The sequence below is a fragment of the Myxine glutinosa genome, chromosome 4, assembly GCF_964187855.1.
Source record: "Myxine glutinosa chromosome 4, kmMyxGlut1.1, whole genome shotgun sequence".
In the NCBI taxonomy this organism is placed as follows: Eukaryota; Metazoa; Chordata; class Myxini; order Myxiniformes; family Myxinidae; genus Myxine; species Myxine glutinosa.
Genome location: NC_136264.1, coordinates 18,352,476 through 18,371,424, shown reverse-complemented (window position 1 = coordinate 18,371,424; position 18,949 = coordinate 18,352,476). Strand labels below are relative to the sequence as shown.

The following is an 18,949-nucleotide window of genomic DNA, read 5'->3' as shown; positions in this document are numbered from 1 at the left end:
AGATATTAAAGAAAATATGATTTTTGCTAGTGGTGGAACTAAAATGAGCGCCACGGCCGACCTGTGGCAATTCGTTAATAGATCCAAATCTGACATCCTTCAAAAGTATATATTCTACAACTTTCCCAGGGGCCATGCTTTTATGGAATAAGGCACTAGTCCTCCATTTTACACAAATCGACTGGATGTACCAGCAGAATTCAGAGCAGGAATTTGGAATATGACTCGACTGCTGGAAATAACTAGGAAAGGGGGTAAGAGGAGGGAGAGAGGAGGGAGGAGGATCGAGGATGGGTGGGGGAGCGAGGAATGTGTGCGAATAATGGGGGAGTTAGGAAGTGGGGAAAGAGCGTGTAAGGGGGCGGAGAGCGACGCCTCATCGCACGTGCTATACACTCCGGGAGAAGGGTGGTACAGAGGAGAATGAACGAGGAGGAGCGGGGAAAGTGGGGAAGGGAAGTTGCTATTGGCTATGTCAAAACAGCATGTTTAAACGTGTCATACTAAACACCGCCCGGAGATGCTTGGACACTGTCCAGAGACGTCCATTGGGGGGTGGAGATGGAAGGGGCTATCGGAGGAGATAAGCATGAGGGGAAGGGAAGGAAGGGCGTTTTCCTTCAATCGTCGAAAAAGCTGTGGCATTGTTCATGCCTTTATTTAATTTCCATACACATTTTACAACTAAAATGTGATAATCTCTAGAAACTCAATCTGAGCCGAATTTCAAAATTTAAATTGCGGAATTGATCGTAGCAGCAGTTCCAACTGCTAAAAAAAAGTGTTAATTTGTCCAATTTGCACATTGTTTGACACCCCTTCCTCTCCTCGACCTCCAAAGAGTTGTATGGTGGAGGAGTAGGTTTGTGTTGAGGTTAGGATGAGGGGATGGTAAGGGGAGGGAGCACGAGTGGAGGGGAAGGGAAGGCAGCACGATATAATATGAAGGTTTGGCAAACTTATCAACGGGTGCAAAATAATGTCTGAATTACATTTTTCTACATTAAAAATTAATAAAGGATAAATTTAATTACAAGTATATAACTGTGTCCGGACGCTCCATTCAAACAGGATAGCAATACCATCCGTCACTTTCAAACAGCACGTACCATTTTAAAAGAGACAAGTCAGGAGACGACGATGGTTCACGAGCTAGCGGTATTCAATGACAAAGGACGGACTATAACTGAAACAGGCCCAGACAGGCCAGGCCCGGAAATGTCAAAACGAAGGTTACTGACCTTGAAATGATAGAAAATAATGTATAATCAGTTATGAGGTTAGTTAGCTACACAATACCGAAAATTCGGTGAAAAATGAAATGAAAAAAAAAAAGGAAAAAAAAAAATCGAGCGAGCTCCGTGTGGCTAGACACATGACATTGGCCTAACCAAATATGGAAACCCCTCTCAGATTCCACCAACCCCCTCGGAGAAGATGTAGCTTGAAATCGATTACCCCCTAAAAAGACATCTTTTTCTGGCACGGCTCCGCCCACAATGGGCGCAATACGCCCACTCTAGGCAGGACACAACTAGATCATGATATCAACCTCCCACCCAAGTTTCATCAAGATCGGATGATATCATCGGGTAGTTATGCTGCGGACAGACAGACACACACACAGACACACACACATGACGAATAAAGTGGTCACTTGATAACTCGTGAACCAATTATAGCATGTGCTTCCCTTGAGGGATGCAACTCGAACTGCGGCTGCGACCATGATGTGTACTTGCTGTGAAACTCGGCCTCTCGAGGCAAAATTACATTTTAAACTTCTGTCTGATTTAACTCAGACAACGAAACACACGTTTATATATGTATTTCATTTACTTTATCACCTTAACATTGCCTTGAATATCAATTTGTAATTTAATTTTCAAAAAGGTCAATTACACCGGTGTCTACGATATCGCATGGCTTGCAAACAACGGTTGATAAGGAACAGCCGGCTTGGCAAACGATTAGCAATGTCTACAGCGGTTCGTATGTATGAAGACCAGCAATCAGTGATGTATTCAGAGATCTGTAGGTATGAAGCTATATCGTACAAAAACCGTTACGACCTGTTTCATAGTAAGGCGTTTTTTATTAGGCCGAACGGATTAAGGCCCTGTGAGGTGAACACGGGCTGACCAAGGGTAATGCCTGTTTTTGGTTATAATTTAATAATTACCTTCAAAAGGCGTGTTTAAATCTAACCAAATAACCAGTTTTCATGCATACACTCCCTTGGTGTTCGATTAGCGTGCATGCAACGTTTGGCGCCGCTAGGTTTCATGGTTTTGGAGTTATGGAATAGACTAACACACACACACACATTGCCTTTTATTATTATAGATTATACGTTGGAAGCAGAGAACTAATGTCCAGAGACATGATTAATTTTTCACAAAGTAACATTTTCGTCTCATGATTTGCCACCAATTTTGAATTTCACAAGTCGGCAAGATCATTCAAACAAAACGCCAAAATGTCAACCTTCATCGGGTCATTTCTAGTATTGCACAGTTCCCCCGAGAGTGGCCTGGTGAAGGACGAGCTCTGTTAAAAAGACCATTTGAGTTCATAAATGCATGTACAGTATATCGAAATTTGGGTGGGAGGGGGGAGGTGGGGATGGAAAAGTGGTTGTGGGATGTTCAAGGACAAATGGAGTCTATTAAGGGGATGGGTGAGTAGAATGTCAGAAACCGCACATCGTGGTCGTTTTCAAATGAAAATGGGATGGACCAATATCCAAAAGTTTAGTGATAACGTCAAACGATTTGTGTAGTTTATTTTGACACTAAAGTTAAATATAGTTGTATCTTCCTTTATATTTCGTCCTCAAGTAATATGAAAATGTCTCAATAAAAAACACTTCAATTTATTGTTAAACTATAAAAACTATGCCCACCCATATCACCTCCTCCCCGATCCCTCTCCCCCATTTCACAGACGGCTGTGTTCCTGCTCAACTAAAAGTGGTTTCATACAGCCCAACATCAGTGAGCCTCACCTGGATTGTACCAAATGACCTCAACAACACACACCTCAGCTTTGTGTCTTTGTTCTCCTCTGGAGACAAAATTCAAAACCACACCACGAAGAACAAGGAACTAACAATCACAGGACTTTCAACATTCGCAGAATACAATGTGTCCATCTCTTCTCTGTGTAACGGCACAGAGAGCATTCCTGCCACGATTGATGTGCAAACAGGTGTGGAAACAAAACATACCAGAGAGTTTGATGTTGATGACACATTGATGTTGATGTTTAATTTGGTGACAAAGAATGTACATAAAACGTAAATTAGGCGACTTATCGCCAGCATCGGGCCCAAATTACAGATTCCTGTCCTGACTTCCTGTGTCGGAGTAGTAACCCATCCAAGATGGGAACCCTACCTTAGCCAAAGAGGTCCAAAGTGGAATATGGTTTCAGATCACCACTTTTGTCCACAAATTCTTTTTCATCCACTTCATTTAATGTTTCATTTCGTTTTGGATCCCACGTGCTGGGATCTGTTGTTGTGCATTAAACATTTATGATGAAATTAGGTTACCTGTGAAACAGCATACGGGTGACTTGTTTTCATCACAATTCCGGTCGGACTTTAATGAATCATCAATAAATATGGAATGACTGGACAACTCAAGATGGTTGTGTAAATACGATGTTACTCCCTTTTGCAGGTCCTTCACCTCCAATGAATCTCGAGGTGGTTGAACAAGGTGTTGGTTTTGCCTTTGTGAGATGGACCGCACCAAACGATCCCAACAAAGACAACTACACCTATCACGTGACTTGGTATCAATCTGAATATTCAATGAATTCCACAACTGTGAACGGTACAGAAATTAACATTACAAGTCTTACACTTGGAGAGAATTACACATTGACTGTAACTTCCTCCTACAACAACAAAACCAGCATTCCTGCAACACTTACTTTCACAGCAGGTATTGATCAATTTGATCTACTTTAACCAAGATGTCATCTTAAAGTATTGTTTGATGGACAAGAGATTTCTTCCTGAATTGTTCGGTTTCTATTGGTCTGTCATGTGTTTTCACTCAATTAATTTGACTTTATTGCCTTTATTGATACGTAATTCAATAGTTTTATTTTCAGAAATACATAAACTTTGGTGATTCTTCACTATTGTGTGTTTTGTTCAAATAACATTCAGAATTATATGATGTTATACAGTCACGTGAAAAAGTAAGTACACCCCATGTAAAGTTTTGACTTTTTCAACATATTTCAACATACAGCTATTTTATCTTCATTTCAACAATATTGATAGATAAAGGTGATATAATGTAACAAATATCATGAAACATTTACATTTTGTAGTCCTAGCCTGTCATCCTTCCGAGGTCAGCAAATTGGAGTACCAGTTTGCTCTGATGAATGATCACGGTGTGTACCCCGATTTAGAATAGGTACACCGTATCCCTGCGCATCGTAAGAGCATGACCAAGGGTTGGCGTCAGGAAGGGCATCCGGCCATAAAAACATTGCCTCAAACAGGGAACCATGATTGTCATGGGGCCCGCAAGGCAAACCCCTGCTCCAGCGGGGGAAATGGCCTTAAAACGATCATTCATTCATTCATTCATATTTACATTTTGTAGTCCATTGTATAATTTAAATAAACATCAATGCAAATCTCGCATGTGGAAAAAGTAAGTACACCCCCACATTTATCACTACTTCAAATAGCTAAAATTAGAATCAGGTGCACCAGCTCAGGTGCAAATGATTAGAACTAGAGTCCCTGTATAAAGAGAGTTGCGCCATGCACTGACCCGAGATTTCTGGTCACGTGATTTCGTGGCGCCATTTTGTGTCTAACTTCGCCGTGCGTGAACGTCAGCTTGGTACGGGAATGTTGTTTATTGCCAAACAAAATGACTGGTTGTTCTGCTTTTGGTTGTTCAAACCAATCTGGGAAATACAAGATGTATAGATTTCCAAGTGATAAAGTCAGAACGGAGTAGTGATGAGTCTCACTTGTGAGGAGTGAACGGAGTAGTGATGAGTTTCACTTGTGAGGAGTGAACGGAGTAGTGATGAGTCTCACTTGTGAGGAATGAACGGAGCAGTGATGAGTCACTTGTGAGGAGTGAACGGAGTAGTGATGAGTCTCACTTGTGAGGAGTGACCGGAGTGGTGATGAGTTTCACTTGTGAGGAGTGAACGGAGTAGTGATGTTGTCTCACTTGTGAGGAGTGAACAGAGTAGTGATGAGTCTCACTTGTGAGGAGTGAACGGAGTAGTGATGAGTCTCACTTGTGAGGAGTGAACGGAGTGGTGATGAGTTTCACTTGTGAGGAGTGAACGTAGTGGGATGAAGTGTTGGTCTGGTCAGAGTGTTGTATTACGGGCAGAGTTTTCTTACGGTCTGAATGTATGAATCATGTTCTGTACTGAATGTATGAACCAAGTTTTGTACTGAATGTTTACTGTGTTGGCCTCATCGTGTTCCTGCTGAAATTAAACAAGTTATGGTGAATACGACGTCTTATCTGTGCTTTTCCATATCTGTTCGACTAGACGAACCGTGCACACTGCAGGTATTTTAAAAAGTTTTTTCTCTGTTTAATTACGGCTTGGCGCAGTCGAAAATTAAGTGTTAATTAAGTCGCCAGCTATGAAACATATTAATCGATCAGGCAATATCCATCAGAGTTCTGGGCAAAGGTGTAGTAATAAATGAACGTTTCAATCTTACTAGATGCCGATGACGTTTTCCTTATGTCAGAGACAGAAGCTGACTTGCAGCTTGTTAAATCATTACAATGGAAATTGAATATAAATGTCGATAAAACTAAAGTTGTACACTATAGAAATATGGCAATACCACGTACAGAATTTGTTTTAAGTGTGTTAGACTATATGTCGGCTGGAAGTCCTACACCGGAATTGCTCTCGGCACCCTTTAAAAAATATTGGATATGCCCACACTCCTTTCTAAAAGTTATTAAAATTCAGAGAACGACAGCATTGGTTTGTCTTACTTATAATGTTAGCTCTTATATGCAGTGTTGGCTTGTAATATGCATTGCCATACCACTTTTAATATCACCACACAGCTCTTTTTCACGGCAATAGCTGAGTTTTTGACAAAACAAATATCACCTGTATGTAATAATAAGACTAAATATGTGTAGTAAATTTTTTTTTAGCAGGTTTAGAATATATCACCCCATATCGCGAATGTACATGTATATCTAATCCGACACACTTAGACACAAAATGGCGTCCAAATTTGAGTTGACACAACTCTCTATATACAGGGACTCTAATTAGAACATCGTTAGAGAGGATCTTGGAGGAACCTGTCTTATTTAAACCTCAGACATTTAATTTGGTTTGCTCTTTGTTTTTGAACTGTGCGGCATCACCATGCATAGATCAAAAGAGCTCTCTGAGGCCTTCAGAAAGAAGGTTATAGATGCCTACGAGACTGGGAAGGGATTTAAAAAGATCTCCAAACAATTTAAAATCAAGCATTCGACTGTCCGGAAGATCATCTACAAGTGGAGAAGATTCCAAACAACTGCCAACTTGTTCAGGCCAGGCCGTCCCAGCAAGTTCAGCCCGAGAGCAGACCGCAAGATACTGAAAAAAGTCTCGAAGAACCCCAGAATGTCATCACGGGACCTACAGGTAGCTCTTGCCACTGTTGATGTCAAAGTGCACAAAGTCCACCATTAGAAAGAGGCTGCACAAATTTGATCTACCTGGGAGGTGTGCCAGGAGGAAACCTTTGCTGTCCAGAAAGAACATCAGGGCAAGACTAAAGTTTGCCAATGAACTCCTAGGCAAAGACCAGCACTTCTGGAACAATGTGCTCTGTACAGATGAGTCAAAGGTAGAGCTACTTGGCCACAGTACCAGAAGACATGTTTGGCGAAAACCAAAGACAGCATTTCACCACAAGAACCTGATACCAACTGTAAAGCATGGTGGTGGAAATATTATGGTTTGGGGCAGCTTTACTGCATCAGGGCCTGGGCAGCTCACCATCATAGAATCCACTATGAATTCTTCATTGTACCAGAGGGTGCTTGAGGATAATGTGAGGCCATCTGTCGGAAAGTTGAAGCTCAACCGAAGGTGGACCTTGCAACATGACAATGACCCTAAACATACCAGTAAATCCACCAAGGAAGGGCTGAAAAGAAAGAAATGGAGGGTTCTGGAATGGCCAAGTCAAAGCCCGGATCTAAATCCCATCGAGATGTTGTGGGGGGATTTGAAACGAGCTGTGCATGCAAGAAACCCCTCAAACATCGCACAGCTGAAAGAATTCTGCATGGAGGAGTGGGCAAAAATTTCTCCCGGTCGATGTCAGAGACTGGTAGACAGTTATAAGAAACGCCTACTTGAGGTTGTTTCTGCCAAAGGGGGCAACACCACCTATTAGAGTCAAGGGTGTACTTTCCTTTTCCACGTGCGAAATTTGCATTTATGTTTATATAAATTATACAATGGACTACAAAATGTAAATGTTTCATTATATTTGTTATATTATATCACCTTTATCTGTCAATATTGTTGAAATAAAGATCAAATAATTTGTGATACGGATTTGTGATACGGCCTCTATGGGGAGGAAGTGCTCGGCTAAATATGGAGAAAAGCGGTACCATTGATATGACGTCACCGGTACCCAGAGTATCCCAGGAAGTGACGGCAGTGATGGCACTTTCCCCAGGCCAAGTGTAACCGTGTGTGTGTGTGTGTGTGTGTGTGTGTGTGTGTGTGTGTGTGCGCTCCATTACGAGCCTTAGATCTTGTAAAAAAAAAAAAAAAAAAAAATAGCTGTATGTTGAAATATGTTGAAAAAGTCAAAACTTTACATGGGGTGTACCTACTTTTTCACGTGACTGTAGATTATTATCCATATAATTTATACTTCATCCTTTTAAATTTAGATTCTGAATTGTTCACACCTGCAGATTGATTGTTCATGTTAAAAACAATGCATTTGTTGTACAAAATATTAAATTTCATTAATATTAAATGTTTCCTCCACAACATCTTCCCAAGTTGATAAGCTGGTTATTTTTCCATGCAGAGAAATGTGGAGGAAAGCTTTTGGCAGAAGGTTGGTTCGTCTCTCCCGGATTCCCTTTGTGCTATGAAAACAAGATGGACTGTGTTTGGGATGTGAGGGCACCTGATGAACATGTTGTGGTGCTGACTGTGATGGACCTGGATCTGGGATATAATCCTAATTGCCAATATGATTGGTTGGGTTTGGCCTACACAAACACAACACAGGGAGAGATCACAATGTGCGAAGCTAAAAATATCGGACGAATCATCACTTCAAGCTCCAACTTCATGCGGATATTTTTTCACTCTGATTGGATTCACACAGGACGAGGTTTCAATATCACATTATCAGCACAAGGTACAATTTGCTTTGGCACGATATTTTGTTGACTCTCTAGATTAGTTGCTTTATTAAACTTGTAACTTAATTCATTCTTCATTGATGCTCATCTGGAAAATATTTTTGTGCAAGGTCAAACATACAGGATATGCAGCCCCAATCAAAACTCACGTTACCTTGGAGAAAGCAACCTGGGATGCAATCAATTGTGTTGGCAGAAGCAAAATTTCGACAACCATCATTCAAGCTTTGACAATTCGATCTTTCATCTTAATTTGCAAAATATTTAATGATCTTGTAACCTTTGTTTCTGATTGCATAATGGGAACATCAAATAACTAGTATCGCTGCAGCTGTCAACATGGTGAAGTCAGCTGGAACCAAAACCTTTGACTATGCATTGAAGTTCTTCGTACCATCTAGGGCCAAATCAAAAGGGCCAGTCGAGTGGAAATTGTTTGTGTTTGTTATTTCGAGAACATCCTGAAATCACAGAAAGAAGGAAGCGTGGAATAAGAGCTAAAGGAAGAGGTGAAGGAGCAAATTTCCTTCTGACAAACTGGCAACAGTTTCTTCCAATTGAAGACAAGTTGGAGGCTCTTTGTCTTTCTGGCAAGGCATTCATGCTGTGCAGATTGCAACAGACAAGCTGGTCGTTGCTACAAATGTGCCCAATGTTTTGTGTCGCCATCAACAAGAGAGAAGCCAGCTTTTCCTTGCAGCCGTAAAGAAGCGGACACCCAAATGCTGCTGCACACAACTCATGCTGTAAGCCAAGCTTTCCAGATAGTAACTCAATGTACGGTAGGTACCGATGTCGTTGTTCTCATTGTGGTTATCATCCCCATAATTAATATCAAGGAACTGTGGGTGGCCTTTTTGACAGGGCTGCACTTGAGGTATCTGGAAGTCCGCGTGACGTCACAGCTATGCACCGCGGTGCCGCCATCTTGGAATTGGGGAAAACATTGGGTGCCATTCGCACATGTTTGTCACAGTTTGAAACCGCAAAATGCCGAAAAGCTGCGTTATTGTCGGCTGCACTGCCAACAAGCTGAAGAATCCAGAGCGGCAGTTTTATGTTATACCTCAGGACCCGGTGAGACGCCAGAAATGGCTGTCTGCCATCAGTCGAGCCGTTTTACCACTTCTGGAAGGGTCCAACTCGGCCAGCTCTGGTCGATGGTCACCCCCCTCTCAGCACACCTATGTGTGCTCGATCCATTTTATCACAGGTAAGTGCAACCTGACAACTGCTACTGCTTCGGCCTGGCAAGGCTTGGCATACTCTAGATTACTGTGAGCCTATTAAAATTAAACGCTGATTTATTGTGTGGTCGTCATGGGGGGGGGGGGGCACATTTGTCCACATACCGGTGCTACACCTCCAGGGGCAATTCATCTGAGTACTGGTATGTCATGACAACTTACAACTAATGCACTAAAACTAGTTTTTCGCCGCGATGATCTGTTTGCGCCGACTTTCGCACAATTTTCCCCAAACCAAGATGGCGGCGCGTTTCATGACCGACTTTCAGAATGTCCCTGCCGATGGGATTGCCACATCTCTGGGTTCAGAGAGGTCAAATGCCCTTCCAATATGTTCCATACCTGTAACAGGCTGCGACACTGTCATTTACCTTCAGGGGGTAAAAAAATAAAGCAGGGGTTACATGTAGAATCTATGATGAAGCTATCAAAGCCTTTCTTGCAGAAGACTTCCCTTCAGGGACTTTTTCCAGATTGTTTTTCACAGTTTTCTTTAAACATATTTAAACGTTCCCCTGCATTCTTTTATGCAATGGTTTATTACAGCACACTGTTTTTCTTCCTATTTAAAAGGCTTTTTTCAAATTCCTCATCAAATCATTCCATTTCAAAAAAAAATCAATCTCTTACAGTCCTTCCTTTCTACATTCTCGAAACTCACCTTCAATCCACCCCTCCTCTATCGTTTTCAAACGGATCTCTGACTTGAAAATCACAATAAGCCCTGTTTGTAATAAATGTTCGTTTTTCATTAATCATCCAATTTATAAACTCCCCCCTCACCCCTCCCCTCCTAAACTCCCTCCTCACCGCTCCCTTTCAAATCTCCCCCCTCACCCCTCCCCCCTCCCCTCCTAAACTCCCCCCTCCCCTCGAAATCTCCCCACTCGCCCCTCCACTTCAAAAGTACCCCATCACCCCTCCCCTTCAAAACTCCCCCCTCACCCCTCCCCTTCAAAACTCCCCCACCCACCCCTCCCCTTCTAATCTCCCCCCCCCCCCCCCTACTATTTTTCTCCAATTCTCCCACCTCCCCCCTCCTCTTAAAAGCTGCCTCCTCCCCACTTCCTCTCCCTTCCATCACATACCTCCACCTCCTCCAACCTTCGACTTTGCTCTGCCCCCTCCTCAAACAACACCTCACTGTGCCTCTTCCCATCACCATCAAACCTTTTGTCCTCCTCATCCTTCCCTTCCTCCTACCTCTTCTGCAATCTCCGACACACTATCAACAGCTCTCCCTACCACTTCCTCCTCTTCCACATCTTACCCTACCCCTTGCCCCCCCCCCCCCCGTTCTGTATCCGATGCTCCCCCTTCCTCTTCATTAACGGTATGGACCTCAAACATCCAGGGCCTTTGCTCAAACCTGATTGATCTCTCCATATAGGTTGCTTCTGACAAACCAGACGTAATCTGCTTAACAGAAACTTTCCTCTTTCAAGATGTCTCTGATTCCTTAGTATCTCTTCCTGGTTACTCCCTCCTCTGGTCTGATCGACCTGAGCCTCGTCCTGGTGGTGGGGTTTTTAGCTTTATCAAAAACTTTCTTCCTCACTCTCCTTGAACTGCCCTCTCTCCACCCAACCCCCAGGAGTACCTCTGGCTACGGCTTCCTCTCCGCTCCCACCTTTTGTTCATATGTGTTCTGTACCGTCCTCCAAACAGTGATGACTCCATTTACATTTCACTATCTGACAACATGGACCAACTTCTATCCACTCATCCCAAATCTCTCTTCCTCACATGTGGCGACTTCAACTGTCATCAAGCCAGCTGGCTGGGTGTGGGTTCCTCTCTCACCAGCCATGGCACCTCAGCAAAGGACTTCTGCGACTCACGGAGACTGACACAATCTGTCAATTTCCCGACCCGGATCTTAGTCAATGGAGTATCTTCTCGTCTAGACTTGGTTATGACTAACTTCCCTGCAAATGTCTGCTGCTCTTCTTCTGCTCCAATGGGTTCTTCTGATAATTTCCTTGTTAAAGTGGACATCTCTCTGGTCATTCCCAGAGAGCATCCTCAGCGCCGACGAGTCTGGCATTTCACTCAGGCTGATTGGCACGGCCATCAGCCATCAATCTTCTGGACTGGTCTCCCATCTCTACTGCCTCCAACATCAACTCCTTCTGGGAATTCTCCCAAAGTAAACTGCTCTCTCTCATGCACAGATGTATCTCATCTACTCTTCAGTTGTCATACCCTTCCAGCCGTCCATGGTGCACTGAATTTTGTGGTGAGGCAGTTGTCCTGAAGCAATTTGCCTTCACCTCATGGAAGGCTAATCCAACTGAAGGTAATCTCAGTTCCTTTCACAAAGCTCAGAACAAGTGTGTGTCTACAACTCAGGAGAGCCAGGAAACAATATCTCTCTACTCTCAAGAGTGAACTCTCCAACCTGTCTCCCTCCTCCAAATCCTGGTGGTGTCTGGTCAAATATGTTTCTGGTGTTTGTTCCCCTTCCATCCCCTCCCTTACCTCAAACGGCTACACAGCTGACACTGCACATGAAAAAGCCAAATGCCTCAACTCTGTGGTTGCCTGAAAATCTTGTGTCCCAAACCCATCTCTCTCTGTACCCACATTTCCCAGTCGAACCCAGCTGCTCCTGGACTCTGAGTCCTTCTCTCCTGACAAGGTGGATAAGTTTTTGTCAAACCTCGACTCTGATTCTGCAACTACCAGACGGCATCAGCCCACGGGTCCTAAGGTCCTGCTCTGCCGCTCTATCTCATCCTCTCTCTGTTCTCATCACCCTCTCTTTTGCTCAAGGTCATCTTCCATCTGCTTGAAATCAGCAAACGTTACTGCTTTGCACAAAAAGGTGCAAAAACAGATCCTTGCAATTGCAGACCAATCAGCCTGCTCCCAATAATCAGCAAGGTAATAGAATCAATCATCGCTTCTGACATCAAATCCTTCCTCTTCTCCAATGGCTTGATCTCGGTTCATCAATTTGGATTCAGATGAGGTCATTCTAATTTGGACATGCTGCTTCTGCTGTCTCAACAATGGATGGAAGTCCATAATGCCAAACAGAAAATCAGAGCTGTCTCCCTTGACATATCACGTGTCTTCAATACTGTCTGGCACCTGTTCAGGCTGGAGTTCCCCAAGGCAGTGTTCTGGGCCCTGTGCTTTTTCTGCTTTTCATCAATGATCTCTCTGACTCTCTGGAAAATCCTCTCTATCCCTTTGCTGATGACTCCACTCTCTGCCGCTCCATACCTCATCCCTCAGATTCGGAAGTCTGCAGCCTCCTCACTCTCTGCAGACCTGGACAAAATCACAGACTGGTCAAACAAGTCGAACATGTCTTTCAATCCTGACAAATCTCTCACTCTAACTCTTTCTCTCTGAAAAGACCGACTGGACAACCCTCCCATCTACTTTCTCAACAATCCTCTCCAATACATTCTGTCACTCAAGCTTTTGGGTCTCACCATCTGCCATTATCTGTCCTGGGAAAACCACATTTCCAAGCTGGCCTCCAATGCCAGTCGCCGACTGGGCATCCTCTGTCATGCGAAGTCCTTCCTTGGCACACCTGAACTCCTCACCACATACAAGGGTTTCATCCGCAGCTCAATGGAATACTGTTCTCCCCCTCTGGGCTGGTGCTCCTGCCTCTCACCTACCTCAGCTTCACGCTGTTGAAACCAAAGCTTTAGAATCATTGGAATATCCCACGATTAAACTAACTCCGAGAGCCTTTCACTCACTCACCGCAGGCAGGTTGGTCGTCTTTCTGTCTTCTACTGACTCCTCTCCGGCCTTGCTCCCCCAGCCCTGTCTGTGCTCTGTCCCTCAAATATTCCTACAGGTCCCACAATATCTACCTGCAATCTTCTTATGGTTATACTGCCAAAATCTAAGACTCTCTATTCACCGTCACTCTTTCATTCCTCTTTTCTCCCGCCTCTGGAACAAACTCCCACTCTGTCTTCAATCCCACTCCTCCCTCCAGGTCTTTAAAACAGCTGTTCATCACCATCTCTTATTTTCACCCATCCAAAACCTTGATATTTTCTACCCCCGTTAATTCACCCCAGATCCACTTTTTTGAAATACCAACTTCTTTCCTGGAAGTCATAGCAGTGTCCATGTTTTTTATACCTCTCACTCCCCCCCCCCCCCCTTCCCATGCCCCCCTCGAAGCCCTCTCCCTCCCATAGATCTCCTGATGTCCCGATTCTCTACTGTTGTGCTTGTGTGCTTCCCTCGCTCTCCCCATCTTGTCTCCCGCTCCCTTTATCATGTGTTTTATGTCAGTTTTTTTTTTGTGATCAATGTTAGCTCTTACATGAGCCTCGATCTTGTACACAAAACAAATCCTCGTTTTTATCCATTTATATTGTAAAAAAAAGGCATCGGTGGACTGTGAAATATTTTTCCCATACAATGTAGACTTCAAAATAACCCAACAAATTACATTTTATATGTTCCTAAACCTATATTAGCACTTAAACTTATCTGAGCATTTGCATCTACCTTAGCACTTAAATGATCTTAGCACTTCCACCCTTTTAGCACTTGGTGGAGGTTTCATACTCTCATCACATTATATTATTGAATAAAAAGCCATTTTGATTTATTGTGAAACGATAAAGACCATGTCCTCCCACCCCATTAATCATATTCACAGATGGCTGTATTCCTATTCAACTAAAAGTGGTTTCATATAGCCCAACATCAGTGAGCCTCACCTGGATTGTACCAAATGACCTCAACAACACACACCTCAGCTTTGTGTCTTTGTTCTCCTCTGGAAACAAAATTCAAAACCACACAACGAAGAACAAGGAATTAACAATCGCAGGACTTTCACCATTCACAGAATACAATGTGTCCATCTCTTCTCTGTGTGACGGCACAGAAAGCATTCCTGCCACGATTGATGTGCAAACAGGTATATACACAGAACATGTACACACATTGAGGTTGAAGCTGAATTTGTGAACACAGGATGTGCATAAAATGTATATAACAAACAACCAAGTAATTGCTGAAAATGTACCACATAATGTACAAACACGGAAATTGTGTGTGCATGAGGAAGTGGAGGGAAATGCACATTATAAAGAGCAGATGATATTGTCGTGTCGCCGAGGTTGCTAATGTGGTCCCGCTGTAACAAAGCAATGTGTGAATTCAATGAAGCCACATTTGAGCAGAAAACGCAGATTATCCCCAGGTGAGACCTGTATCCCGTTGGTCTCGTAAAACGAGTTTGTTTTAACAATTCATATTTCCCCCCCCCCCACCCCCCAGGGATTTAACAATCAGGCCAAACGGGTTACGCCCATCAGCCCACACATGGAGCGCAGACACATCCAAATCGACTCCTCACCTTACCTTGCCTGGTTTACAGAGAGGACTTACACGAATTACAATTTCCTGTATAATCTACATGTGAACGATACCGCGTCTCATGGCGTACATAAGAACAGGACAACTTCACTTTAACGGTTCCACATTACACAAAATTATATAACCTACACAGACCCCGCTAACTTAAGATTCCAACTAATTCATACCAATTCAACTAATTCATACCAACGTAACAATATGATAGCAGCCATTGCACCGATAAATGTTGAATCAACCTGCCTTTTTGGAATCCACCTTGTACTATTTTGTAAAAATCATCATATTCATCTGCATATGCATATGTAATGAGAACAGTTCGAATCACTGATAATAGCAGGGAAAGCATTGAGGTGGAAAACACATCTCGTTTGATTTGTTCACAAACTTGTTCACAATGTCTTGTTTCATTTGCTGCATTTAACATCTCATTACTTTCGAAAATCGAAGATTTTTCAAGTATATTGGTTGGTCTTGTGCATTCTTCTGTCTGTTTGTCTGTCTGTCTGTCTGTTCGTCTGTTTGTCTGTCTGTATGTCAGTCGCCTACAGGTCACAATTTTCAAACGATCTTCACGAAACATCACCAAATGGTAGAGTACGTCATAAGCAAGAAGCCTATTATTTTTTGGTCAACAGGTAAATAGGTCAACATCGGCCAAAGGTCACCAACTTTGTCAAATTTCTGAAATTCTCAATTTTCATCCGATTGATTTGAAATTTTAAGAGGACTTGCATATCTGGTCACTGAATTCAACTCCCAACCATTTTTGAGGTCAACATAGGCCAAAAGGTCAACATAGGCCAGATTTCTAAAATCATCAATTTTCATCCGATTGACTTGAAATTTCAATAGGATTTGCATATCTTGACAGGGAATTCAACCACCAAGTAATTTTGTGGTCAACATAGGCCAAAAGGTCAACCGAGGCCAAATTCATAAAATCCTCAATTTTTATCCGATTAACTTGACATTTCAGGACTTGCATATCTGGTCACTGAATTCAACCACCAAGTATTTTTGAAGTCAACATAGGCCAAAAGGTAAACATAGGCTTAATTTCTAAAATCATAAATTTTCATCCGATTGACTTGAAATTTTATGAGGATTTGCACATATGGTCACTGATTTCTACCACCAACTATTTTTGAGGTCAACATACTCCAAAAGGTCAACATAGGCCAAGTTTCTAAAATCCTCAATTTTCATCCCATTGACTTGGAAATTTGAAGAGGATTTGCATGTCTGGTAATTTCATTCAACCCCAACTATTGTTGAGGTCAACATAGGCCAAAAGGTCAACATAGGCCAGAGTAGTAAAATCCTCAAATTTCATGCGATTTCATCTTTCTCGATCGATTTCTTCATCCGATTTCATAATTTTCAACTTTTGGCCTATGTTGACCCAACTATTTTTGAGGTCAACATCAGCCAAGTTTCTAAAATCGTCAAATTTCATCCGGTTGACTTGAAATTTTAAGAGGATTTGCATATCTGTGTTCTGAATTCAACCACCAAGTATTTTTGAGGTCATCATAAGCCAACAACTTATTTTAGGGATTTCGCAAGAATCGTGCTATGCATGACATATTTCTTGTTTAGTTTTTCATTTAATGTTCTTCATCTATATTATAAGAGAGATGTTTGTCTCTTTGTCTGTCTGTGTGTTTGTGTGTCACCATTTTTTCTTAGAGATGGCCAAACCGATCTTCGTCAAATTTTCAGAGGTTCATCAGTGATGGCCGGGGAACGTTTCACACAAAAACAAAACTCTTAACATTTTTTGAATAAAAAGTTGGATTTGTTTGGGCTGTTTTTTTAAAGATCACTCTATAGTGCCTCCATCTTTGTATATATGTGAAAGGTATATTAAACGATCCCCAACTCCATTCATTCGTGGGTGTAGGGAAGTGCTTGAGGCCCCCACAAAAAAAAAATAGCAAAAAAAATTTAAATTTCTTCAAAATGCCAACAAGATTAGAACAGCACTATGCAACGCTGGGTACCCCTGCTGGTACATTATGTTATTGTGGGCCGATCATTTCCGACATACTTGGTTGACCTGTGAAGTATCAAAATAAGTGCCTTCTTTTCACAGCACAATTTCTACTTCAATGCATCATCGGTACAATCCAAAAATTGGAATGACTGTATACGTCAAGATGGTTGTGTAAACGTGATGCCTCTCTGTATTGCAGGTCCTTCACCTCCAATGAATCTCGCGGTGGTTGAGGAAGGTTTTGGTTTTGCCTCTTTGAGATGGACAGCACCACACGATCCCAACAAAGACAGCTACAGATATCTTGTGAAATGGTATCAAAATGTAAACTCAATGGTGAGTTCCGAAACTGCGCAGAACATTACAGGAAAGAACATTACAAGACTTACACCTGCAAGGAACTACACGGTGTCTGTAACTTCCTCATATAACAGCAAATCCAGCCTTCCTGCAACAATTACTTTCACAACAGGTATTGATCAATCTCACTGATGACACAAAATATTTGTGAGATTCCAGCTTTTTTTAGATACACGACACATTGTTCGTGTTTGGATGAAACAAATTAACATTATTTTAAATTACATATTGTCCTTAAAAGGTAATTTTGTGGAATTGAATTTGATGCCGAGACAATTTCCTGACTATGATCCTTGTTTCAATTACTAACTTTGGAAAAGCCGAGATGTTCATGATAGAAAAATATTTGATAATATCCTGTTGAATGATCTCATGATTGAAGCTGAAAGCATTCAGATGTCAAAATATAAAGTCTGTTTTAATTTCCCACAGTTCCCTGCGTTGTAAATGTACCAGCCGAAGGCTGGCTCGCATCCCCTGATGATCGTCATAACATCGATTCGAACACGGACTGTGTTTGGACCATCGAAGCTCCTGTTGATCGCGTCGTGGTACTGACCGTGGTGGATCTGAATTATTATTATTATTATTCATCATCCCAGTGTTACCAGAACTGGCTTGCTGTCGGATACAATCAGACATCAGACAGAGACGTCACAATGTGCCGTTATTCAGACGTTGGACGAAGAATTATATCGACAACCAACACGTCGTGGCTATATTATCGTAAAACTTCCAATGCCGATGGGGTACACTTCAACGTCACTTTATCATCACAAGGTAACCTTTTTGTTGCCTTTCCTGTCGCTGTGGACGGGTACTTTGACTTGCAAGTGATAATTTGGAACTTCTCTACCCACCTCCACTCGAATCGTTGATTACATTTGCTGTGTGAATGGCTTATTGTACAGTTAAGTGATACCATGAAACTATATAATATACTTAGCCATCCTCTATAACTTACATGTGTCATTCATTTGCGTAACAATTCCTGTTGTAAGTTGCACTGATTTAATTAATTATTAAATGTTAGGTTTGTAAGTTAATTGTAAATTGTCAAATTAATTGTAAATAAATTAATTGTAAATTGTAATTAATTAATTGTAATTAAAAGTTAATTGTAAATTGTTAGTTGCAAATGTTAATTGTAAACCTGTTGTAAGTTTTAATTCAATGAAACTGTTAAGTTCCCCAAAAATATTGCCATGAGTAATTTGTCTTTTCCATGACCTGAGGCTCACATATCTTGGTGGTCTTTCTGTCTTCTACCGACTCCTCTCCGGCCTTGCTCCCCCAGCTCTCTCTGGGCTCTGTCCCCCAAATATTCCTACAGGTCGCACAAGATCTGCCTGCAACCCTCTTATGGTTAAACTGCCAAAATCAAGGCTCTCTGCTCACCTTCACTCCTTCATTCCTCTTTTCTCGCACCTCTGCAACAAACTCCCTCACTCTCTTCAATCCCACTCGTCCCTCCAGGCCTTTAAAACAGCTGTTCACCACCATCTCTTATCTTCCCCCATATAAGACAATTCCCTGACTTTTCTGTG

General features: G+C 42.2%; 1 protein-coding gene across 1 annotated transcript in view; it reads left to right on the top strand.

Annotated features, from left to right (window-relative positions):
* The window catches only part of LOC137424478 (fibronectin-like), an 82,230-nt gene that overhangs the window by 54,989 nt on the left and 8,292 nt on the right, over positions 1-18,949 (top strand). Inside the window, exons 12-17 of the mRNA XM_078775187.1 lie at positions 2,947-3,210; positions 3,687-3,953; positions 8,084-8,422; positions 14,322-14,585; positions 17,242-17,514; positions 17,835-18,182. Coding sequence (XP_078631313.1) covers positions 2,947-3,210; positions 3,687-3,953; positions 8,084-8,422; positions 14,322-14,585; positions 17,242-17,514; positions 17,835-18,182 — 1,755 coding nt within the window. The remainder of the gene's footprint in view (positions 1-2,946; positions 3,211-3,686; positions 3,954-8,083; positions 8,423-14,321; positions 14,586-17,241; positions 17,515-17,834; positions 18,183-18,949) is intronic.